This window comes from Cordyceps javanica, chromosome 5 (genome assembly GCF_051103115.1).
Source record: "Cordyceps javanica chromosome 5, complete sequence".
In the NCBI taxonomy this organism is placed as follows: domain Eukaryota; kingdom Fungi; phylum Ascomycota; class Sordariomycetes; order Hypocreales; family Cordycipitaceae; genus Cordyceps; species Cordyceps javanica.
In genome coordinates, this window is record NC_139299.1 from 1,876,601 (window position 1) to 1,900,991 (window position 24,391).

At 53.0% G+C, this 24,391-nt stretch overlaps 10 protein-coding genes across 10 annotated transcripts; 5 read left to right on the forward strand and 5 right to left on the reverse strand.

Annotated features, from left to right (window-relative positions):
* Nucleotides 1-1,144: 1,144 nt before the first annotated feature.
* Nucleotides 1,145-3,077, reverse strand: V2A60_007799 (cytidine deaminase-like protein; the record flags this gene model as incomplete). Its single annotated transcript, XM_083259081.1, has 3 exons — nt 1,145-1,300; nt 1,364-2,846; nt 2,929-3,077. The coding sequence occupies 3 exons, from the start codon at nt 3,075-3,077 to the stop codon at nt 1,145-1,147; spliced, it is 1,788 nt and encodes a 595-aa protein (XP_083115207.1).
* A 627-nt stretch (nt 3,078-3,704) lies between these two features.
* V2A60_007800 (P-loop containing nucleoside triphosphate hydrolase protein) lies at nt 3,705-7,124 on the reverse strand (the record flags this gene model as incomplete). The annotated part of the gene is made up of 1 exon (XM_083259082.1): nt 3,705-7,124. The coding sequence occupies one exon, from the start codon at nt 7,122-7,124 to the stop codon at nt 3,705-3,707; it is 3,420 nt and encodes a 1,139-aa protein (XP_083115208.1).
* Nucleotides 7,125-8,380: 1,256 nt separating this feature from the next.
* On the forward strand, nt 8,381-9,557 carry V2A60_007801 (uncharacterized protein; the record flags this gene model as incomplete). Its single annotated transcript, XM_083259083.1, has 3 exons — nt 8,381-8,512; nt 8,593-9,279; nt 9,354-9,557. The coding sequence occupies 3 exons, from the start codon at nt 8,381-8,383 to the stop codon at nt 9,555-9,557; spliced, it is 1,023 nt and encodes a 340-aa protein (XP_083115209.1).
* A 459-nt stretch (nt 9,558-10,016) lies between these two features.
* Nucleotides 10,017-11,519, reverse strand: V2A60_007802 (HECT-like ubiquitin-conjugating enzyme-binding-domain-containing protein; the record flags this gene model as incomplete). The annotated part of the gene is made up of 2 exons (XM_083259084.1): nt 10,017-10,610; nt 10,908-11,519. The coding sequence occupies 2 exons, from the start codon at nt 11,517-11,519 to the stop codon at nt 10,017-10,019; spliced, it is 1,206 nt and encodes a 401-aa protein (XP_083115210.1).
* A 349-nt stretch (nt 11,520-11,868) lies between these two features.
* V2A60_007803 (questin oxidase family protein) lies at nt 11,869-13,194 on the forward strand (the record flags this gene model as incomplete). The annotated part of the gene is made up of 3 exons (XM_083259085.1): nt 11,869-12,361; nt 12,417-13,040; nt 13,088-13,194. The coding sequence occupies 3 exons, from the start codon at nt 11,869-11,871 to the stop codon at nt 13,192-13,194; spliced, it is 1,224 nt and encodes a 407-aa protein (XP_083115211.1).
* Nucleotides 13,195-13,466: 272 nt separating this feature from the next.
* Nucleotides 13,467-16,046, forward strand: V2A60_007804 (Rad17 cell cycle checkpoint protein-domain-containing protein; the record flags this gene model as incomplete). The annotated part of the gene is made up of 1 exon (XM_083259086.1): nt 13,467-16,046. One exon carries the CDS (start codon nt 13,467-13,469, stop codon nt 16,044-16,046), a length of 2,580 nt encoding a protein of 859 aa, XP_083115212.1.
* A 3,343-nt stretch (nt 16,047-19,389) lies between these two features.
* Nucleotides 19,390-20,725, forward strand: V2A60_007805 (Tim17/Tim22/Tim23/Pmp24 family-domain-containing protein; the record flags this gene model as incomplete). Its single annotated transcript, XM_083259087.1, has 2 exons — nt 19,390-20,637; nt 20,696-20,725. The coding sequence occupies 2 exons, from the start codon at nt 19,390-19,392 to the stop codon at nt 20,723-20,725; spliced, it is 1,278 nt and encodes a 425-aa protein (XP_083115213.1).
* A 254-nt stretch (nt 20,726-20,979) lies between these two features.
* V2A60_007806 (uncharacterized protein) lies at nt 20,980-21,159 on the reverse strand (the record flags this gene model as incomplete). Its single annotated transcript, XM_083259088.1, has 1 exon — nt 20,980-21,159. The coding sequence occupies one exon, from the start codon at nt 21,157-21,159 to the stop codon at nt 20,980-20,982; it is 180 nt and encodes a 59-aa protein (XP_083115214.1).
* A 161-nt stretch (nt 21,160-21,320) lies between these two features.
* Nucleotides 21,321-21,989, reverse strand: V2A60_007807 (SGNH/GDSL hydrolase family protein; the record flags this gene model as incomplete). Its single annotated transcript, XM_083259089.1, has 3 exons — nt 21,321-21,510; nt 21,643-21,688; nt 21,776-21,989. The coding sequence occupies 3 exons, from the start codon at nt 21,987-21,989 to the stop codon at nt 21,321-21,323; spliced, it is 450 nt and encodes a 149-aa protein (XP_083115215.1).
* A 1,376-nt stretch (nt 21,990-23,365) lies between these two features.
* Nucleotides 23,366-23,683, forward strand: V2A60_007808 (uncharacterized protein; the record flags this gene model as incomplete). Its single annotated transcript, XM_083259090.1, has 1 exon — nt 23,366-23,683. One exon carries the CDS (start codon nt 23,366-23,368, stop codon nt 23,681-23,683), a length of 318 nt encoding a protein of 105 aa, XP_083115216.1.
* Between the last annotated feature and the right edge of the window lie 708 nt (nt 23,684-24,391).

Below are 24,391 nucleotides of genomic sequence, written 5' to 3' on the forward strand. Positions count from 1 at the left end.
ACATTGAACAATACGATGGTGCCGTACTCCTTTCACCGGTTCAATTGCGCCGTGGCGTCTTTGATTTTTTGTTCGAGGCTCATTACGAGTACTTGATACCAGTTCAGTGCCTGTCCACGCCAAAGAAAAGAAAAAAAAGGAAAAAAAAAAGACAGAAATGCAGGCCGATGGTTGCGTGAGATGTTTTCGGCCCTGTCCAAACAGAGACAGCCTACTGGTAAAGCTACCAGTACGAGGACAGTGGACTACTATTATGCAAGATGAGAGTGTACTGGGTAAGTAGAAATGCATAACCAATATTCTCATAAATTAGTACCATGGATCAGGGGGGCGTGGCACGCGTACTGAGCATGTCGTCAGATAATAAAACTCTGTCATTGACTGCGCTTCACGCACACAGGAGACAAAGGCGAAAAACATCTTGTCTCAACGCTACTGGTACTTACTTTTTTTCTGATGAAAAACAGCAAAGTTGGAAAAAAAAACAATTGAATGCAAGGAAATGGAATAAATAAAAAATGCTATACAGACTATATGCAATCCAGTGTTGTAGGGCAATCCGCCCTCCTTTGCCTCCCTTGCATCGTCCGTCTTGCTCCCCCATGTCTCGAGCTATCAAATTTTCCGTTTCTTCCAGGTCGCATCTTTCTTTGTTCAAGAGAATGGAATAAAGGTTGATAAACGGTAGCGGTTTCTCTATCGTTTTTTTTTTCTTTTTTTTTTTCTCTCTTTGGCATATCGGCTTTTTCTGTCCAAGGGTGGAAAATACTGTTACATCGACAAGGCAATATGGCGACAGATCCTCCACTAGTGGTTGTGCGAGGTATCAACCAATGGAGCGCGCAATAAAATCACAGGGACGGTACAGCAAGGAACACTGGAAATCATCATTTTCTCAGCTACGCCGAGAATCGGTCTCTTGTTTACATCCATGTAGCTTTAGTTGGCTCGCCCAGTCCCATCTGGGATAGTGATGCTGGCAGCGGCATCTGCTACCTTGGACCTGCCAGCCCTTTTGTCCAATTTCTCTCTTTCTCTCTCTCTCTCTCTCTCTCTCATTCAGTCATTTGTTATTTTAGGTAGTCTATTTTCATCGTAAAACTTTTCCCCTCGCAACGTCTGCTTGACACGTAGCTGGCACCAATTAGTGGTGGAAGAGGCGGATGCTCTGCTCGACAAAAGTGATGCCCAGAGTCTCGGCAGTCTGGAAGACGGCAGAGTCATTCTGGCTACCAGTAGGGGCGGCAATATACTTGACACCCGAGCGGGCAGCACGGAAGACGTTGTCAATAAAGGGGAACTAGAAAAACTTGTTGTTAGTCATTGGACAATCATCACATCAGCTCAGGGGTATTGAACGTACAAAGGCATCGCTGGAGACGGAGACGCCCGTCAGCTGCTTCATCCAGGCCTCACGCTCCTCCTGAGTAAAGGCAGCCGGGACCTCCTCGAAGATGGCCTCAAAGGCCTCGCGCTCCGGACCCTCCTTGGGGAGCTGGCCGCTCACGAGCAGATCGATGGCGTTGGACTTGTCCGGGCGCTTGGCGCCCTTCTTCCACTTGATGCCCAGCACGCGCTGGTGGAAGCGCATCCACCAGTTGTCGGCCTTGTCGCCTGCGAGGCGGGTGCAGTGGATCCGAGACTGCTGGCCCGCGCCGAGGCCAATGACCTGGCCGTTGAAGGCGTAGCAGACCGAGTTGCTCTGCGTGTACTTGAGGGTGATGGTGGCGATGGCCAGGTCGCGCGCGGCATTGTCGGGGATCTTGCCGTCCTTGGGCGTGATGATGGAGTTGAAGCTCTTGGCCGCCGAGATCTCGACGTCGTTGCGGTGCTGCTGCAGGTTGATGCCGTAGACGGTGCGCGTCTCGGTCGGGCCGGGGTTGTAGTCCGGGTCGATCTGCAGCACGAGGTACTTGCCGCCCTTCTTCTTCTTGAGGATCTCGAGCGCGGCATCCTCGTAGCCGGGGGCGATGACGCCGTCAGAGACCTCCTTGGAGATGATGCTGGCGGTCGGGACGTCGACCACGTCGGAGAGGGCAATGATGTCGCCGAAGCTGCTCATGCGGTCGGCGCCGCGAGCGCGGGCGTAGGCCTGGGCGAGGCCGGAGCTCTCGATGCCGGGGATGTCGGTCACCATGTAAACCTTGCGCTCATCCTCGCTGAGGGGCAGGCCGATGGCGGCGCCGGCCGGCGAGACGTGCTTGAAGCTGGCGGCGGCGGGCTGACCGGTGGCCGCCTTGAGCTCCTTGACGAGCGGCCAGGCGTTGAGGGCGTCGAGCAGGTTGATGTAGCCGGGCGCGCCGCTGAGCGCCTTGAAGGGCAGCTTGCCGCTGCTGGTGAAGGCGGCGGCGGGCTTCTGGTGAGGGTTGGCGCCGTAGCGAAGGGGCAGGTACTGGTCGCCGGCGCCGGCGTACTCCTTGCGGAAGAAGTCGGAGATGGCGGTGTCGTAGTCGGCCGTGTGCTCAAAGGCCTTGAGGGCGTAGCGGTTGCGGCTGGCGTCGGTGATCTCGCCCTTCTCCAGCTCCGTGAGGAAGCCGGCGTAGTCGGCGGGGTCGGAGAGGATCGTGACACGCTTGTGGTTCTTGGCCGCGGCGCGGATCAGAGTCACGCCACCAATGTCGACCTCCTCGACGGCCTCGGGGATGCTGACGTTGACCTTGGCTACCGTCTCTTTGAAAGGATAGAGGTTGCAAACGACGTAGTCGACCTTGTTGATGTTCTGGTCGGCAAGGTCTTTTTCGTCAGACTCGAGGTCGCGTGCGAGAATACCGGCATGGACCGAGGGATGGAGCGTCTTGACACGGCCACCGAGCATTTCGGGGGCCTTGGTGATGGCAGAGACGTCCCTATCATTTCGGTTAGCCTCCGGCCCTCGCTACGAAGCTTTCTTGAGAACGATGAAGCCGTTTGGTGGGAAGAGAAGCATACTCAACGGGGAATCCAGACTCGCGAATCATGCGCGAGGTGCCGCCAGAGGCGAGGATCCGAACATTGTTAGCCACCAGGCCCTTGGCAAGGTCCAGAAGGCCCGTCTTGTCGTAGACGGAGACGATTGCAATCTTTTGAGCGCCTGCCATGATGAAGGTGATGATTTCCCTAGTCTGTGGGCCTCTGAAGAAAAGAAAAAGATCACGGGGCACTTGCTCGACAAGGAAAAGAGTGGTGGTGAGGCGGGCACCCAGAGGGAAAAATTTTGGCGGGGTAGATTTTATTTCGCAATCGCGGGGCAGCGAAGCAGCTTGTTGGGTCGCCCGGTTGTGGAGGCCAAGGTCAGTCCGTTCCGTCTTGGGCGACAAATCTCCAGCTTGAAGTTTGCAAGCGGTGGGCCGCCTGCAGATAAGAGCTGCACCATCTACCCGCTGTCTCGGTTCTGCGAAAATATAACGGAAATTATGTGGGCTATTGAAAGTTGGGATGCTCGTAGCCAGCCAAACCGCACGGCGAGTCCAATTGGTGGGCAGGTGTCTGCATCACGACCCCTCACGAGAAAGCGCTCAATTTTCTCATCTAAAGCGCTGTCATGCATTATATAACTTCATGCAATTCTTCGAGATAATGAAGCAATTTCTCCCTTATGGTCCCTCAATTCTAGTCCGAGTCGCTCGTGAATCGCACACGCCGTGCTGAAGTACTGTCATGTATTATATAAGTTCATACATTTCTTCGAGAAAATGAAGCAAATTCTCCCTTATGGTCCCTCAATTCTAATCCGACTCGCTCGTAAATCGTACACGCCGTGCTGGTCGCGATACCACAGTCTCTTCACCATTGCCAGCCGTCTGGAAGCCCACTTGCTTGTCGACTTCTTCCCGTACACGCTTGTGGCCGAGTTGTTGCGGCGTCGCAGCTCGGCGTGGTAGCGCTGCTTTCGTTGCCAGTGTTTCCTCCTTGATCAGTCCATCATCAGGGCCGGCCAACCGGCCGAATCCTTTTCCAAACACGCGAAGAGGTGTCGCCAGCGGCACCATCTGCGCAGCATGGCTATCGCCAGCTTCCCCGACCGGTACAATCTTGGCATTTCTGATCCAATTGTTGATTGAAGTCACATCTAGAATCGATTTCGCCTTTCCATGCTCTGCCTGGGTCATGTGTTCCTTGCGATCCAGGATGACTTCGTCGATGCTGTCCTTGAGCACCAGCGTCTCGACCGAAACGCCCCTGTGCTGGCTGATGCGTCGTACTCGAGCAATCGCTTGGCTCTCCACTTGCGGGTTCAGAACAGGATTGATAAAGTACACTCGTGATGCAGCGCGCATGTCCAGTCCAAAAGCAGCCTGTGATAAATCCATCAAAAGTACCCTGAACGTCTCATTGTGGTGAAACGTGTTGACGTACTGCGCCCTTCTTTCGACTCCCAGCCCTCTAGCATAGATGAGATGTTGAATCTGTAGTACATCTAATATGCTAGCCAGATACCAAGCAACATTCTCGTTTTCGTAGAAGATGATAATCTTTTCCTCGTCCTGGTGCTTGACGATGCCATCAATCAAATATGAAAGCTTTGCGGAAACAGTCGACACAAGTTTCGTCTTGGCCAAAGCGGCAGATAGTGTCTCATCAGTGAGCACTGGGGCCGGGTCAACACCATTGATCCCGTGAGACCGAGTCTTCTTCGGGCTGTCGTCACCCAGCTTTGTGTTGCCGGCCAACGTTTCCGATTTTTGGCTCTTCTTTTTGGTTGCTCCGGTAGATGCTGCTTCCTCTTGCGCTCGTTCTCTCTCCTGTATGCCTTCTTGGATCAAGCCGCCATTCAGCAGGGAATTCAGCTCCTCAGCGTTACCGGCAGCCTTGTACAGCAATTTTTGAAGCGCGATTATCATGCTGGCAGATGTGCAGATCGAAAAGTGTTCTTCCCCATCTAAAGACCAGTATTTGCCAGCCGCTCCGGGAAATTCAGCAACGCAGATTGGCATTTCATGGAATTGGTTGCTCAGGCTGCGGAGTTTACTTTTGAGCACCAGACGCCCAAAGTCAATGGCCGTCCTGAGAAGTGCCTCGTCTTCGACACTAGTCTCAACTTTCTTCTTTTCCAAAAACTCTTCGGCAGTCTCTACAGACTTTTCAATTTCCTGAACACTGAAGAAAGATCCGCCAAAGAAACTTGACTGCTTCAAATTGTGAACAATCTGCAGCAGACTCTTTCGCTGTTTAATGTGGAAAAAGTAGTCCATGTCAGTTCGTTGCGACTGGACCGAGTTGAAAATGATCATCATAGCAAAAACGTTGATTGACAGCATATCTTGGTATGACCCTTCAAGAAGAACAATTTTCTCGTCTACAGGTGGCAGCTGGTCAAGCACTTCGTGCAGTTGGTGGCGTACAATGAGGGAATTGACTGTCGACTTTAAGCAATCCCAGCGTCCGGCCCGCCCGGGCCCGTTCTTGGGCGGGACGAGATGTTTTGTCCACTTTGCCAAGGTGTCTTCAACCTCCAAAGCCGAATTGGCCCATGGGCGTGCTTTGAGGTATAGCGCCGCGATAGAGCCCAGACGTTCAAGATCCTTTCGTTCCAGTTCCTTCGACGACTGATTTACCTGTGAATGGTCGTTCTTCTGGCTGGGAGATCCGCTCACAGGAGTTTCAGTGCCGTCATCAGATGCTTGATTGCTAGCCCCATACAAGCCACGCGATGGTGTTCCAGTCACAATCCACCGTGAAGTGAAATGAAGCGCATCGAGACCGCGTAGCAAGAAACTTTTTGAGTTTATTCTTGAATTACCCAGAATATGGCCTTCATCTACTATGCAACGTTTGAAGTGTATAGCAGCGAGTGGTGTCTCGGATATGGTTTCATTCTTGGCAATCTTCTCAAAGCGTGACTGGGAGAACAAAAGCACGTCGTACCCTAGTAGTGTTTCAACGTCTGGAATGAAATCGTTCTTGGCCAGCACCAGGACTTCGAGGTCTTCTGTATGTTTGCTGATTTCTTGCCTCCATTGTGAAAGCAGGTTGTTAGGCACGACGACCAGGCTGGTGCTGGAGAGATAGACCCTCTTCGGCACGGCCACGTAATTGCTTCCGATTCGCCCGCATCTTCTGGGTTCAGCACCAGGGAGAAGGTATGAGCCGGGGTTCCGTTGAATCGCTTTCGCAATTGCAGTTCCATCATAGTCCGTCTTTTTGGTGTGTCCGTAATAGTTGGTCCAAGGTTGAGAGCTTCGAGTCGCACACGCGGCTGCCATGTCCATGAGGGACCCTACTGACTTGCGCACCGGCGCCGCCGCCGACCAGTAAAACTCCGGCGCTTCGGCGGGGAAATCCCTCGTGGCCAATAGAAGTGCAAGGCAGATGATTGTTTTACCCGTTCCCATTTCTTCGGCCAGAATGCCGCCGGAGACGCCATCGTAGTATTTCGCGTCCCGAAAGATGCTTCCGGCAATGGGGTCCAAGTACCAAGAACAGCCATCGCGATCGTAGAGATGCAACAGTCGTGGATCAAGCACCTGCCCGGGATACAGCTCTTTCTGCACCATAAGTGCCGCTGATCGTTTTTGATATGGGAGCAATTCCGATTTGAGGCCGGGGATATTGCCTTGTAACACGTTTGCCGCAACCTTGTTGAGAAACGGGTCAATAATGGCAGAGGGGTCTGGTGCAGGCGAAGGAATGCTGTTGAACAGCTCCAGTAGAGACGTCTCAGTCTCTTCAAGAGATTTGGTCACGAAAGGGTTGTTTTGGAACAGATGAGGCGCCTCAATTCCCAACCAAGCTTGAGCAGAACAGTCCACTGCCTCGAGAATGCGACTGCGGGCTTTGAAGAGACTGCCTTGGATCCGACTGACAGAGCCTCTGAGAACGTCATCAGCAAGCAGGTAGACTCTTAGTGTAACGATGCTAGCGAGGCCGGGCAATATGTTGTATTCGAGCCGCGCCCAGTTGGCATAGAACAGCTGCGCGCATGGCTTCACGGCCGCGGCGTTGAGCAATGCTATCTGCAGTCTTGGGGCCGGGACCCTGCTTCGTGAAGCATCGTCAGGGATTTGACCGGTGCCTTCTCCCTCTGGACGTACAAAGGACTTCCAGGTAGCGTTTTCGATCTGCCAAAGCGACTCCTCTATGTCAACTTCAGATCGGGGAACACCAATACATCCAACAGGAATATAATGGGGCGAACGAGGCGACATGGTGCCGGTACCAGTATCGATCCGCCATCGAACATGACGTTGTCATTCAGAAAGACAATTATGAGAGTTCATGACAGCTATTTAATATACAGATGTCAACCGCAACTCATTTGCATTCTCAGATGATGTTTCAAACCTAAACTCCAAGGGCCGGAGATAGAGCCAGGCAGCAGCAGCCCCACAGTGTGGTGCAGGGATTAGCTCAGCATCTCGCGGTTCGCATTGTCACAAGGCGGCCGCTACCCTACTGCTAGCTTTGTTAACATTTTCATGGACCATCACTTTGACTTGGCTTGCATTCAGCAACCGATTTTTTTAGATCGAAGTGGGCAGTACTATGGGAGTTTCGCGCTACTGGCCCTTCCCTGTCATTGACTACCTATTGTGGTCTCCATGCGCAAAAAGGATAAAAATAGCGGCTGCCGGCTTCCTGCTTCTCACCATGGTGATTATGTAGCCACTACCGAGCGCAGTGGGTTTGAAGCGTAACGGCTGTCATTCACACAAGGACGAGATGGACGGCGTTTCAACTTTCTTTGTACATTACTTTTTCTTTTCGATTGACCGAGACTTTCGACATTTTACTCAGTAGACAATCAAGGCGCTTGTGAGGTAACTGGACCTTATCGCCGCCAGTTCTCGCAAGAGTGTTTAAATGATTGCGTACTCCGCATAAAAACTGAGGTCTCACCGGATACCGGAGCATTATCAATCCAATGTGTTTGTTCTTCTCATCCTATCTAGAGTCTTTCATCATGGCTGCGTGAAAGTATTTCAAATACTTCGGCAATTCCTACATGGGGCAAGTGGCCAGTGGCGCACGGTGTCAGCGGGCTGGCCCGGGGCCCCTTGTCTGTGGCTTCGAAGCCTGGGGCTCAGCTGAAGCTGGCTGGCAATCGTCGCAGGGAATCGGAGCTGTAGTGGGTGTGAAGAGCTCTGTAATTGGAAATGATTCTTCCTGCACCAGCCCTCTGCTGACGAGCTTTCCGTGGCGGTCCTAGTTGCTGTTGATCACGGCAAGGGACCGTCGGCAGCGGAGTCGAGCATAACTAATCACAACCATGACTATATTATAATTGCATACCGCCCTCTGCAACAGGCTTCGGCTCTCTGTTGTCTTGAAAGTTTGTCCATAGATAATCTTCATGAAGCGGCTCGCATCTCTCCTAATCGGCCTCTGTGCCGTGCCAGCCCTGGCGGTCCAGGCAACACATTCAACAGCTCTATACAAGCAATTTTTCCCGGCTTGGGATAGTATGCTGAAAGACTATCTAGAAAATGACTGTAGAGAAAACATCACCAACTATCGAAACGCCAGTTTTGACAACAGTCACGTCAGCTATGCGGTCTTTGACTGCTTGTTGGAGCAGTTTCCCGAGTTTCGCAAGGTTGGTACATCTCTCCCTCGGTTCGCGTGAAATACCAGATGGAAAAATAAACGAAAATGTTGACAAGCTGAGACCAACAGGCCGAACTAAGTGCTGCAGCCGTCGTTCTTGGTCTTGCTCCATCAATTTTGCAAATGGTTAGCCCTACGCCTGCGGATACCGCCCTGGTTAGCCTGCGCCGACCCGCCCTCGCCCTGCTGCTCAGTATAGCTTCGCCGGCCACGGTTTTTTCCAAGGCAACCAGCTACTCTGGCAACATCGAGGCCTTGTCGAGACCCCTCTCGAGGCAAGACCGCGGTAGCTTTCCCTACACAGCCGGTAGGATACTCGGCGGCGGTGGTCCCAGAAACTACGCCGGTAGCCTCCTGTCGGCGACCCAGTACATGCTGGCATTAGCAGCAGTGGCCAACAGCGTGTATCGCACATATCAATTGTGTCTATGGACCGTGTGCTCGTTCTCGCCAATCACGGTGTTCCTCCCAGCGCTATGGCACGGGACGGTAGTGCTTCTGCATCTGGGCGGCTGGATTGCGCAACGCTTGAACGTGCAACGAGCCGAGGGCACCAGACGAGCAAAGCCGGTGGCAGACGTACAGGACTGGCACCGCATGACGGCCGAGTGGGCAAGCAGACTGAGAACGTGGTTTAAGAATGAAACCATACCTTCCGCATTGGCCGAGAAGCTGCCAGTGGAGAGCCGGACGGCCGGTCCTGCACCATTCTTTTCTGTTGTGATAGCAGCATTGTACGCTGGTGTGCCGATTCACGTGAGTCTTTTCGAAGTTGAGTCTCATTTTTCGTCAAAAAGTCGATCAGTGACACTTTGGCTAACCTTGTAAAGCTTCTGTATGGAACTCTTGTCCTCTCAAGTCTGACCTTCATCAGCGCTTTCGATTCCATCTCCGTAGTTGCATTTTACGCGATAAGCACAGTAGTAAGCAAAGCCATTATTTATTTCGAGTGCGCGGGTATCCGGGCCGTTGCAAGCCAGAGTTTGGACACTACAGCTGAGGGCGAACATATGGATGGGTACTCTGTGCTATAGGAGAGAAGCTAATGCAAAGACGCCGAATTCGTCGGGTTCTCCGATAAGAGTTGTTTTGCGATGCTCATGCACGCAGTAAGCCATGATCGAAGACGCATTTCGGTGTGGGCTGGGCGCACTTGCATTGCGCTCGATTCTGTTCGAGAAATATGTGACAGAAGGGGCAGAGTATACTTGCCACCATCGTAGGTTCTCCCTGATTGGAGAGACTATAATATGGCGGTTGTGGATTCGTTCCATCTCGTGTTTCTCTCATTGACACAAGCCCATGAAGCTTTGATGCGTTAGATCGTTCTCAGTGCGTAAGCCACAATTCGCTCCTCTGCACTCCTGCAGCAGAATAGAATCTGCACAAGTTTTCACGGCATGTCTATTATGATTTCTTGTAAACAAAGACGGCCAATCAGTGGTCGAAGCTCCGATTCATTAAATAATGTAAATGGCAAAACTTGCTTCGCCTTAGGCTGGCTGAGGTACCCATCTTTCGAGCAGGCCAACTTGCCAATCCTGGAAAGATCGCTCAGTAGAAGGCAGGATATATTTGCTAGATGCCAGGGTCTCGCAGGCTACCTGTATCGCCGGTGCTGGGAAGTTAATATCCTGGACATCATTTGACAAGGATTCTACCAGGTCTAGAGCCTCTTTCTCTCCAACTTCTTTAAATAGCACTTTGACAGCTGATGTGGGAGTCTTACTCTGATTGCTGGTGAAAACGACATTGTTGTTGAGGACCCAAAGTTGTAAGTGGCGCGAAGCTTTGTCTGCCGAGGACATGTTTCGAGGCATGACAACGGATTTCGAGGATCCGGATCGAGCGATGGTAGATAGAAGCGTTGCAACAAGACAGTCAGAACTTGAAGGAGCCTTTTGTGGCGACAAGACCTCGCATGATATTTGCCATTTGAAGAAAGCAATTGTAGATGCGAAAACACTAAACGTGCCAACGTCGGCGGCGCAATTGCAGCAACTTACGTTGAGGAACTTTTCCTCTTCCGTAGCTTTGATTGCGCTTTCGCTACTCTCAAACTTCTCAGACTCCTTTGGCAAAGAAAACTGTAGCCGTTAGCTTGTGGAACGTTGTAAGGTCAAGAACACTTGAAGATGTATCTCCGGAAATGGCCCAAACAATCCGCAACTCTGAAAGGTCTGGTGCAAAAGAGACTGCCCAGTCAGAAGCGTCTCGCAGGACCCATCCACGAGGAGGGTGCTCCGCAAAGCCGCTGCATAAGTCTGAAAGAGCAATGAATTGATATAGGGGAATTGTATCGATGACCATGACACTGAGGGGCAGCTGCCCTGACTTGGCCACCTTCTATTTCCCCATCGGGTAAAGGAGTGAAGACTACGTACTTGAATGGAGTTGCAATCTGACTCGGCAAATAGAAATGAGGTTATGTCGACAAATCCCACACCAGGCTGGGCAGTGATGGCGCTGGCTGCGCCATAACCACGATGTTGCAGGCCGCCGTCTTCAGGCTTGTCGTGATCCACAGGTTTATGACAATGCCAGAATTCCATCATTTCAGCCCAATTCTCGCTAGGCAAGTCTTTCCAGGCTTTGATTGCTTCTTTTGCTATGAAAGTCTCGCCGCATGCTCGACACGAGACTGGGGATGCAGGCACAATATCTGATGCTGACCATGGCAGCGGCTGGTTCTCAGCAAGAAACTGCCTCTCTGGGACACAGAAGGACTTCAAAGGGATCCTCCAGGTGAGATCAAGGGCCCCTTGATGAGAGACCGGGAGCGCGCCTGACAAGGGGGCGGCGGCGGGCAGTGCGACTTGGCCTGAGACGCCGTGGTGGCCGACGCGAAATATGCGTCCGTTGTCGAAGATTTCAGCTATGGTAGTATGGTCGGCAGGCGTAGACAGAGATACCTTGACGGTGATCTGTCTGATATTTGTGAGCAGCTCGGCATAGATGAGGATGCCATTGTTGGGCCGTGTCTCGGCGGCAGCCATGACAGATCGAAGGAGCAGAAATGTTGAGGGAGGCGAGGCGAGGCTCTCTCGTGGCTGTGGGAATTGAGGCATGTGAAATGACGTTACCCTATAGACAAGACTGGTCACAGCACCTGTAAACGGAGGTTATAGCGCTTCCACAACACTCGAGCCAAATTTCCAGCAGCACTCAGCACCCGTTGGGGCACATTATTCCACTAAAAAAAAAACGCAGCAGCTTTCGCCCGCCCCCACATTGTCCCAACAGCCAGCTTCCCGTCATTTAGCTCTGAATGAGGCCTACAATTAATCCTATTACCCTCATCGTATAATATCATCATCGTCCGCAAGCTCAAGATCGTCTGCAACTATGGCTAGCATGCTATCCTTCGTGTCGAGTTCGGCGTCCAAGTCTAGGCCCAAAGCCACCGCCGCAACGACCGTTGCCGTTGAGGCGCTGCCTGTCCAAGACATCGAAGCAGACCACGACCGCCGAGGTCGTGCGCTCAAGCATCTACTCAAGGCTAACCATGTCAACTACGCCGTGGTCTATCAGGATCTGCAGCTCAACAATACGAATTCTCACAATTTGAGCACGGCCTACATTCTCGGGGCCAACGAGACTCACCTTGACACCATCTACAATGAACAGATCAAGCACCTGGACCCATGGACGCCGTCCCCTGCTGAGGTCATAGACGAGGACTGGAGGGACTTTTTGGGCGACCGCAATTACCAGCGCGCTTTTGTCGACTTTTTCGAGGATAAGCTTGCCTTTAAATTTGCCTATGACTGGAATCAAGAGATGAAGCACGTCCTGACGGAAGGTGATGAGCCACTCATCAACTGTCTCATCGGGGCATGTCAGTACTATTCTCTTCTTCAAATACACCAGGGCTGCTTCTAACCCAGTTTTAGTTGGACATCCCCTCAACCATCTAGCGCTGGCCTATGAGATTAATAGCAGGGCCCTCGCTATGGAAGCGCTGAGTCTCACTTGCGTCTACTACAATGACTTGCACAAGTACCTCGATGAGCCCCAGTATACCAAACCCTCACTGCTACCGTCCCTGTCCCTCCAAGGGCTCATCTCGAGGCTCGCAAAGGATGAAAAGCTGCAAGATGTTGTGACGCAAAATAAGCACGACAATCTCGAATTGCTCTTTTCCGAGCACGAGGACCTGATATTGGAATATTGGAATGCCTGGCAGATCGTCGATGCGACAAACCAGTTTCAAGACCTGCAACAGATTGCAGTTGCTCTGTTTGCTTCGTCTGGAACCAAGTCTTTCAGCTTTCTGGCTGCCCAACTCTTAACTGCTAGCAATTCGATACGCATCCTTCTGCCGTACATTCCCGCTGAATATCACGTATCCCTTCTGCGGCAATGGTGGCTCCTGGCTATTGCCGTGTGCCTGTTCACCGGGCGGCTCGAGCCGAATCCAGCCAATATCGAGAAAAATGCAAACGGACGGACCTGGAAGCATGTTGTCGACAAGGCGATCAATGGTCCCCATTTGTCAGATGCCAGTTACATCCAAGGTATGTCGATCAAAAGGCTTCAACGACACAACACTAACTTCTCGCAGCCGTTCGAGCTATGAAGGAAGCGGCGTCAACGTGGGGTGACGCGGACGAGCTGTACCTACGGTCCGCTCTTACATTTGTAGATAATTTCACGGAGTGGTCAAAATGACATCTGATCACTTAATTCGACGTAATTAATTTATTTTGCATAATCGGAAAAGTATATACTCTCACACTGTGTATGACTATACTGCATAGCGGCGAGTTCATCTGGCGGAGCTGAACGCCTGTTTGTGTGGGCCTGATACAGCTCAGCCATCGACCAGCGTGCCCGACACCAAACTTATCACCTCCAATACCCTACAACCCCAACACAGGCACAAACTGCCATTGAACCATGCTGAGTCGCCAGCACACCCTGCCGATGCACACGTCACGGTAATGGCTCCGCCCGCGAAGCGCCGCCGGCGGAACACGGTTGATTCGGCCGACGATCACGATGACGACGCCGACTACAACGACGAGCCCCAACAGACGCGCCCCAACACCCTGACCAACTTCCTGCTGTCTTCTCCGAGCTCCCCCACGAAATCCCGCATAGCAACCACGTCTCCGAGCCCGAGCAAAGGCCGCGGCATCGCTTCGAGGAACGGCGCCAGCCCTAGGAAGAACTCGCTGTCGAAAAACGGTGCCGGCCCAAGCCCCCGCAAGACCCGTGATGCGAGTCGGGGCGGCGACGAAAAGGGCAAGAGTGGTGATTTGAAGCTGCTCTTCTCGAAGCAAGCACAGCGCGCGTCCAAAGCCCCGTCCGCCGGCGGCGAAAAGCGAGCCTCGCCCCTCGACGACATCACCAGCGATCCCATCTCGGAAGAGGACGAGATTTCTGACCTCAAGGCGAGCTCTTCGAGCCTGGTCGGTCAGCATGCGCGAAAACGACAACGGGGATCGGGACAAAACCTGTCGCTGGATACGGCGACTTCCAGTCAACGATTCCTAAAGCCGCCGCGGCCGACCCATGCAGACGAAGACGACCTCCGGCCCTGGTCGGAGCGATTCGGCCCACGCAATCTCGACGAGCTCGCAGTACACAAGAAAAAGGTGTCCGATGTCAGAAAATGGCTGGGAGAAGTGGTCAGCGGTAAGCTGCGGCAACGTCTCCTCATACTAAAGGGTGCGGCGGGCTCTGGCAAGACCACGACGGTCCGCCTACTGGCCAAGGAGTTGGGCTATGAGCTTCTGGAGTGGAGGAACCCTGTAGGCCATGCAGGTACTGGGTTTGTGTCATCGTCTGCCCAGTTTCAGGAATTTCTTGGCCGTGGAGGCAAGTTTGGCGCTCTAGACCTCGACAGCCCCTCACCTACGCATCCTATTGCCAGCAACGCAAACATGGATACCGACAAGCGGATCATGCTCATCGAGGAATTCCCAAACACGTTTTCTAGATCTTCTTCCACTTTGTCGTCCTTTAGAGGAGCGTTGCTACAGTTTTTATCGAGTCATGTGCCGTCACAATCCATGTTTTCGCAACATGGTCTGCGAGAGCCCGTCAAGCCAGTCATTCTGGTCATTTCGGAAACGCTTCTGACGACAACATCAGCATCTGCCGATAGTCTGACTGCGCATCGCCTGCTGGGGCCCGAGATCCTGAGCCATCCGGGCGTCGGCGTGATTGAGTTCAACGCCATTGCCCCTTCACTACTAGCCAAGGCACTTGAGCTAGTTGTTCTCAAAGAGGCGAGAAAATCCGGCCGGCGGCGAACACCGGGACCAATGGTGTTGAAGAGGCTGGGCGAAATTGGAGATGTTCGCAGCGCAATTTCATCGCTCGAATTCCTGTGCCTCAAAGGGGACCAAGATGCTGATTGGGGTGCCAAGGTCGCCTTCACAAAGCAGAAAAAGAGCACCAAAGACGGCATAAGCATGACTCAGGGCGAGCAAGACAGTCTCGAGCTGATATCACAGCGAGAAGCAAGTCTGGGTATATTTCACGCCATTGGCAAAGTCGTATACAATAAACGAGAGGAAAAGGCATCCGGCGATGATGCAGAGATTCTACCCAACTACCTATCTCATCACTCGCGGCCACAAAAGTCACAAATCTCGGTCGACACTCTGATTGGAGAAACGGGGACAGACACGCACACCTTTATTGCGGCTCTACATGAAAACTACATTCTGTCCTGTGAGAGTACTGGTCCGATGGACCTTTGCACGCCAATGGACTATGTCAACGAATGTATTGAGCATCTATCGCTCAGTGATCTAATGTGTCCTTCTCAAGACGTCTTTTTTGGCGGACGAGGTGGCTTCGTCGGCCGAGATTCGGGCAGTCATGTGCTTCGTCAGGATGAAATGATGTTTGAGGTGGCTGTGCGCGGCATGCTCTTCTCGCTCCCGAATCCGGTCAAGCGCAAGACCACCGGCATGGCTAGAAGCAGCGATGCCTTCAAGATGTTTTATCCGGCGAGTCTGAAGCTCTGGCGGGCCAAGGAGGAGATTGGCGGTCTCGTTGACATGTGGTCGTCGCGTCTGCTTAAAGGCGAGGCTCAAGTGGCGACAAAAGAGATGACAGCCGGCGCGAATGCATTCCGGCGCGCCCCCGTCTTGAGTGCATCCGCGACACCGTTCAGTCAATCCAGCCAGGCACCATCAGCGAAGCCAAAGGACCCCAGCGCAGAAGACGATGGAGACACGCCCATACTGTCACTGGGAAGCGCAGCTCGACGAGAGCTTTTGCTCGAGAGGCTTCCCTACACCGCACAGATTGCTCGTGGCCGCAGAAACGGTCCACGGATGCGCGAGTTGGAAAAGATTGTCTCGTTTAGCGGCATAGCCAGCTCCAACAATGAGGACGACGATGTGGACGATGACGCAGGCGCAACGACGGGCGAGGCATGGGCTACAGACAGGCCGTCCGAGGAAGCGAGCCCGCGAAAGAAGCGCCAAGGCATCAAATCAGGTGCCGTGACGAGCATGCTGGCGCAAAAACTGGTACTGAGCGATGACGATATTGAAGACTAGTATGAAGGGGTTCCAGGGAGATGGGGAAACATTGTGTATATTTATTAGTGGTTTATAATACTGGGTGGGAGCGGAGTTGCGAGTGATTACTCCGTAGATTGAAAGAGATTACTGGGAGGTGGGGGCGCAGGGTTGAAACTGTACTGGACATATATACCATTTGCTATTTGAAGAAAACATGTACTTGCAACCAGCGCCTTGCCGGGGAGAGAATCGTTGTCGCTATCGTGATGCTGGTTCAATACGCTGCGCTAGGGGGGAATCGCTGCAGGGATTCGCTGTGGGGATTCGTTGCGCTCGTGGGGATTTACTGGGCCGCGGGATGGCCGCCTGCCTCGCTGAACGTCTGTAGCCTCATGCAGCTGTTGCCGATCACGCTTGCTAGAACGATGGGGAGAGGGAGACCATGTTGTTGGAGAGGGAGACAATGGTGTTGGAGAGGGAGACCATGGTGTTGGAGAGTGAGACCATGTTGTTGGAGAGGGGAGATATTTTTACAGTCGGAAAGCCACGAGCGGCGGCGTGCATTAGCTTTACCCTGCAGGTCGTATTATTTCCTCGCATAGGTACGACGACAGCATTGCCAAGGTCTAAGCTATCCCACTTTTTAAGACTGTTCGGGATACGGATACACTGTTAGCTATGGTCAAGGTGGATACTATAATAAAAGCCACTCGAAAATGCGGACATCATAGCATCCAAGACATTACAGATGAGAGCAGACGGTAATCCACATGGTACAATTACACGATCGAGAGGGTAAACTATTTGGTGGCCATATGTGAGTAGGAGAACACGGAGAATTGAGTCGTTTTCTTGGACAGCGCAAGCCTTGCCCTTGTAGACTATTTGTTCGAGAATATTTACATTGTAAGATGGTCGGCTCCGAAGCTCGGACCACACGCTTTCTAGATCTCATGGTGACTACTTGATGCTTTTTTCTTCCCTGTTGCCTGTAGCCTGCCCTGCTCTCAGATATAGCTTTACTTTTTACAGTCAGCAGCAAAAGTCCCAGTATCCTTGGCAGAATCTTGTTTTGCTCCAAAAGTCTCTTGATGGGCCTGGTTGTTGTCGTTGTTGTCGTTGTTGTCGTTTATATAAGATTGCTTGGCTTGGAGGACAACGACACCAGGGTCCACGGCTGCCAACATGAGACCAAGACGTGCGTGACGAAGTTGATCGTGTTCTTCGACGCCGCGGTCATCTTCGAGACATCTTTTACCAAGAATCAGTCTTGGATCTTGAAAAAAAAAAAGAGATGGTGGACTCACTCGACCGTACACCCACAGTCGACAACAACTGAAGTATTGGAATTGGGAGCCATGTGATTTAGACCAAACTTGATTGGTTGAGAACTAAGAAATGATATCCGAGAACAATTGGGCTCTTGACTTGTAGTTTGATAATAGAGCGATTTGATGCAAAAATAGGGAGGAGAGGTGGCCATTATATACTCGGAGCAGTCCAAGAGAAGGAAAAGACATGTCCTGAATTATAACTGCGGCAAAGGATCCATTACACCGCCGATGCAGACATTTTTACCAAGGAGCGACTGTCGAAAGACGCAATGACCATGACTTCAAATGACGGCACATAGAGATGGTGGCTGCAGCCTGCCTACCAAAAACCCTCATGCAGGTGCAACTTCCCCATGCCACACCTCGTTGCGCCTCTGATCTGGTACGGGGCAAGCTGAAAGAGGCTGTAAAAGAACGACTATCGGTCGTCTTGGTTCAAGGCGCGCAAAAAGGCAACCAGGGGCCGGGCTCACCACCACCGGGATTCGCCCCCCCCTTCAGCATCTGCTCGTTATAATCTCTGAGCATACATCACGTGCCATCACCCAATTCATCTTGCCATACATCACGTGCCATCACCCAATTCATCTTGCCATACATCACGTGCCATCACCCAACCCATCTTGCAGCTGTTGCAGCCTGACCAGTGACAACCGGAACCTTGTTTCCTTGTCGGGATTACTCGAGGTTCGCTGGCAATGACTGTGTCCCTGCGATCCCGAAAATCTCGCGCCTGTTCTATCGAAACCCTACCCGTGCACTGAGAGGTGCACTGAGAGCGTTTTTTGTGTTTTTTTCCGCCTTTTCCCTTTCTGGAGGTTAACATGTCGTCCAGTGCTACTGAAAAGCTCTGTGGGAAAAATTTTTTACCCAAACCATGCAATTCATTGGGCAACACACAATCCGTCGGTAACCTTTGCAAGCGTATTATCCTGCAGGCATTTCTTTCCCGCAACCAAGTAGACCAGCGACTGCTACGAGATCGTTTGTCGATGAGCGCTCAAGTTTCTACCTTGCCAGGGGTCGCAAGTGGGAGGATATTGGAATGAGGGCCAGCCCAGATTCCGTTTCTAGGTACTCCGTATTCAACGTCAATTAGGGTAATGTAATGCCATGTGAGTACTCAGTACTCGATAGACTCCTTGGGGTCTAACAGGGATGGTGGAGTTTCTTTGTGAGTTCGGTAAATCACAACACACAGGCACGCGGCGTGACAGACGAGGGTTGGAGGGTAATGGACATGGGAAGCAGTATCCGTACTAGCCAGTAGCTCGGCAGCGTCTCACAGGTGAGATGACACGTCTGCTCCAGACACACGGCTCCGCTCACAGAACCGTCCGAGACGTTGGCCGCCCGCCCGCCTGCAGATACCATGGCAGGCGGGTACCAAAACCGAGTGCCGCCTGCCTGGATGGCTGCTTGGTTGGTCCACTCAATCCCCAAGTTCTGGGTTCCCAATTCCCGGCATGGCTTGTCCCATACATGAGATATCACTGACATCTCCACTCTTTTCTTTTTTCAAAATATCCGTGGCAAGTTGGAGACAATCAAGGCAACTAGGCAATTTCCATTTTATCAAATTTGTAGTTGAAATAAAAATAACTCAAGTAGTCATCTTGGATTAAGATTAATTACCTAACTTGTGTATTATTATCATTATTCTTATTATTTCTAAATTGGTTTCTTCGTATCCAAGTCATTTGATATTGTCGTCGGTAGGTAAACTGCCGAGACTTGACGATAGAAAATGGCCTGTAGGCTCTGAATTGATCCTTGCGCGGCTTCTTCCGTCTCTTCTCCTCCTCCTCCTCCTAGCCGGTTTTCTTCTTGTCCTTCTACGACGTCACACATTGTCACCCGATCGCCCCGTTCGCTGCCTGCTTCGTTGTCCTCCTGCAGTGACCGACCCCGCCCCCACCACAGCTCAGCTTCCCAGCTCCAACCGTACCTCTCCACTCGCATCTCATCCATCTCATCCAACTCACCCAAGCCATCCACCACTACACCACTACACTACCACCACCACCACTACACCGCCACCAGCGATGGCTCCCAGCCCCAAGGTGGCCGAGGCCATTGCCCGCGCCGAGGGCAGCAGCGCCGCCGACAAGGCGCCCCTGTACGAGTCGCTCCTGGGCGACATCAAGACTCTCTCGTCGCCCGCGACCGCCGCCGACGACCTCGAGGCCGTGACCGACTCGCTGTTCGGGCAGTCGCTGGGCGTCGTGTCGACGCGGGCGGTGCTGGCCGTCCTGGTCGGCACGCTCGAGGCGCTGCGGGACGGGGACCTGTGCATCGCCGTCGGGCGGCACGCGCTGTCGCGGCTGGCCGCGCAGCCGTCGTCGTTTGCCGACGCCGCCGCCGACCTGGGCGCCCTCGTGGCCGCCGCGCACGAGGCCAACGACGACTTTGCCGAGGCGGCGCGCGCCCTCGCCGCCATCCCGCTCGACGGCGCCGCCCACCAGCGCAAGGTCGGCGACGCGGACCGCGCCCGCGTCTGGATCCGCATCGTCCGCAACTACCTCGAGGTCGGCGACTCGCCCGCCGCCGAGACGTACCTCAACAAGCTCAAGAACATGATGCACACCGTCTCCGCCGACGACGACCCGGACCTCGCCCTCCACTTCAAGCTCTCCCAGGCCCGCATCCAGGACGCCAAGCGCGACTTCCTCGCCGCCGCCGGCCGCTACCACGACATCAGCTTCGCCCCCGCCATCGCCGAGGAGGAGCGCCTGCACACGCTCGCCATGGCCATCAAGTGCGCCATCCTCGCCCCCGCGGGGCCCACCCGCAGCCGCGCCCTCGCCCGCCTCTACAAGGACGACCGCGCGCCCCAGCTGCCCGAGTTCGCCATGCTCGAAAAAATGTTCCTCGACCGCCTGCTCGCCCCGGACGAGGTCGCCAGCTTCGCCCGCGCCCTCCAGCCCCACCAGCTCGCCACCACCTCGGACGGCTCCACCGTCCTGGCAAAGGCCGTCGTCGAGCACAACCTGCTCGGCGCCTCCCGCCTCTACGACAACATCCGCTTCGACGCCCTCGGCGCCCTGCTCGGCCTCGACCCCGACAAGGCCGAGCAGACCACCGCCCGCATGATTGAGCAGGGCCGCCTCGTCGGCCGCATGGACCAGCTCGACGGCATCGTCTGGTTCGAGGGCGGCGAGGCCTCGGGCGAGAACGGCAGCGGCCACGCCCGCGAATTGGTCGGCAAGCAGATTCGCAAGTGGGATGCCAACGTCGAGAGCCTGGCCCAGCAGGTGGAACAAGTGACCAACTCGCTGCAGAAGGAGTTTCCGGTACGTGCAGCTCTGGTCGGCGTCTTCATTCTTGTCTCGCTTGGACTAACTTGAATAGGACTTTGTTGCTACGCACTTGGCAGTGTAATCAGTCAGTCGCATTTTGAAACTTGGCAACGGCGTTTATAAACTGTGTTTTTTTTCTCTTTCGGGCCATCAGCATAGCATACAGGTTTGCTACCTGCCGTTACTTTATCCTATACAAGGGAAGAATTTTGACGGACATACAGCATATTGTATTGATTTTTATTATGAGAATGAAGAAGAAAAAGTATGAGCATGATAAAAAAAAATAGAGAGACAGCTGGCTTTACAAAAAAGAAAACAAAAATCCACTCTAGACTAGTCCAAGTCTTGCTTGCGCACCACTACGTAACCTCTACTGATATCTTTGGGGTGATCTTCCTCCTCCTCCAGCTTGGACTGGTCGCCGATGACGAGCGGAATGAGCGCGTCGGCAATGTGATCAGCCATCCAGTCGTAGCCCGCTTCGGTGAGGTGCACGCCGTCGTCCCAGTACATTTGGCGCTGCGAGTCGTCGAGGGACTTGTACGGGATCTTGGCGTACAGATCCAGTGCGTGGCTTTGCCCGGCGTCGTCAGTACTGCCGTGTCCCAGCGCGTTGCAGAGGAGCAGGGGAGGAAAAGCCAGAGGGAGTGACTGTGAGAGAGAGGGACGACGTACTAGTTTTCGGCCTTGAAGGTGAGGATGCGCGTGTTGAGATCCTCGCGCTTGGCGTTGATCTCGGGAAAGTTGCCCTTGGCGTCGGGCACGGTGAGGGCGAGAACGTTGCAGCGGCGGGCGAGGGCGAGTCGCCATACGCTCTGTAGCGACTTGAACGTGTCGTCGACGCGGCACCCCAGGGCAATATCACTCATCAACAAGTTAGCACACTAATGCCCTCACAATATCTGTCAACACCAAAAAGAAAAAGGAAAAAAAAAGCCGCGCCATCACCATCATCACCACCACCACTGCGGATGGGGGCGACGTTTTGTTGCTTACTTGGTACCACCGAGCGTAATGACCCAGTCAAAAGGCCTCGCTGTTACTGCGGCACTGCATGTCAGCGAAACGGTCCTCAAGTCCACAAAGTCACCGTATAGCCGCAGCAGGCCTCTTTTTGGACACGACGCACTCTGCTGCTCGAAGCGCTGCCGGAAGCGCGAAAAGGCGGCGACGTCGCCCGGCACGCCGCTCGTGCGCATCTCGAGCCTGGTGTCCTCAGGCAGGGCGTCGTACAGGCGCTGCGTCAGCTTCATCGAGTAGGGGTTCTCGCCCATGCCAGAGGAGAACCACCCCTGCGTGAGGGAGTCCCCGAAGCAGAGGATGCGCAGCGTCTGGCGCGGCATGGTTCGTTTCCGGGTGGGCAGGTGAGGGTGGGTGGTTGGTCGCTTGCACGATGGGCGTCTGCACCAAGTGGGTATTGAGGCAAAGTTAACCGCGCCTGACAAAAGGTGGCCCCTGTTTGGTCAAATGCGATGTAATAGCAGAAGGGAATGCGAGGTTCCTGGCCGGCTTAGAGGAAGAAGAAAGAGTCGAGTAACTGGTTGTTGTTTGGTGGTTGGTGGTTGGTGGTGGTGTGCGTCCCTTCGTATTTAGGTCGCGGTTGCCTGGGCCGTTAACGGTCCGTAGTGGCGGGGGCGGGGGTGGCCAGCCGTTGGTAATGAGACTGACTGTGTGTGCGACGCAACAGCTTTTGTGCGGGCGCAGGGAGTAGCCAAGACATGTTTTTCAGTCACTTCTATGGAACGATTTTTCACGTATCCAATCAAATATTTTGAGTGTCAAAGTGCATGATCTGAGCGCTGGAATTGCAGTGCGTTCACGACCCCTCCTCGATTGACCGGGGGGGTGGTGCTCGTAGACGCCATGATGCATCTTCATTACATACTTAAACTATGCTAGCGTCGAGTTGCTAAAAACATGGCTTGCATAACAGAAACTTTGTTTTCTTCCAAAATTGAAATCAAGGGTATATAGATACGCAGGCTGGATGCCATCGTTGGACGGCAGGTCTACAGAATAAAAAAACTCGGGAACAACGCCTGCCACGGCGCAATAACGGACATAAGCCCGGCAATAAGGCGTCGAAGGGGATGAGAAAGACGAACCAGAGGGTATATGAGTACAAGTACTTGAAAAATAAAATAAAAAAAAACATGACAATGACAACGTCAAAGGAATCTAATTTGATCCTCCTGCGGTGGCAGGTGTCACGACAGCGACGGACCAACTGTGCAAGCGAAATGGTGCTTTGCTCTGAATAACTTGGAAAAGCCATCAAGAGGAAAAAAGTCAGAGAGAGTTGCCACTCTTATATTTCGAGTCTAGCCATTTTGTACCGGAAATCTTTTTTTTGGTCAAGTTCGGAAACGATGCGGAAAATTGCCCGGTTGGCAATGGACAAGTTCGGGCTCGGGCTCGGGCTCGGGCTCGCTTTCGCTCTCGCTCTCGCTATCGTTCCGGTGCTCAGCCAACAGAGGCGCAGCAGGTGGACGCCAGTGTAAGTGCTGGTCCGCGACGTATATATATCTATCGCCATGCTACCAGTCTTTCAAAATCAGGAAAAACATTTTCCAATCAATCGCATTACAACCAATCTCGCTACAAGAAACCTCGCTACAGAAAATCTCATCACGACCCATCACTTCGACCTCTGCGCCCACCCCATCCTCAACCACCCCAAAGCCGCACCACCACCTCCACATCCATCCACCACATCATCATGGGTCTTGTCAAGAAGCTCATCCTGGGCGGTACCGTCTACGGCGTGGCCCGCGAGTTCAACAAGAAGCGCGACAGCGAGCAGCAGAGCCGCCAAGCCGCTCCCGAGACCTTGTCACCGCAACAGCACTACTATTCTCCTCCTCCTCCTCCTCCTCCTCCACAGCAGCAGCAGCAGCAACAACCGGCGTACTATGCCCCTCCGCAGCAACACCAGCCACAATACCACTACCATCAAGGGCCGCCGGCGTATGAGCAGTACCATTTCGCGCCGTCCAACCACCAGCAGTCCCGACAGAACTGGGATGAGAAGAGATAGATTCGCAGCAAAGTTCGAGTGTTTTGATTGTCTTCTTCGTCGTCTTGGTTGTTGGAGCAGTCGCGGAGAAGACAGGTCTCACCTCTCAAGGCTGTTGAAATGAAGGGCTGGTTCAGGACGGTGATGGTGATCCCCCCGTCTCGAGAGTGGAAATAAAAAGGCGACCACGGACATGACATGTATTTTAGAATGGCAAAAAGAGGTGGCGTTTTTTTTCAATTAGTCTTGCAATGATACGGTATATGGGAATAAGAACAAGATTTACACTCCATGTATTTATTGACGACTCCGTGGATGACTGAAAAATGGTCAGTGTAGGCTGGCCCGCCGGCAATGACTTGCTGCATGGTTTGATGGGCATACATATATATGTGTGTGTATGTGTCTGTGTGCATGTGTGGATGTATATCTTGATTCTGTCGCACAGGCTGTAATGGCTACCAATGGGGTATCTAAGGGTTAATCTTGTCCTCGTGTACAATGCCTAGTATGAAACCACCTCGCCATGAGGAACAAAAGTAAAACAGAAAAGGAAAAAGAGCAAGTCAAATGACAAAACAACCAAGTCTCTATCAACGCCATTAAACCAAAAGAAGAGAGAGAAAAGAAGAAAAAAAGGCATCCTCATGAAATGACATATATACACCAGACATGCCCGTCACCTCATGACCATGAATCGCAGACAAGACTAGAGAGAGAGAGAAAAAG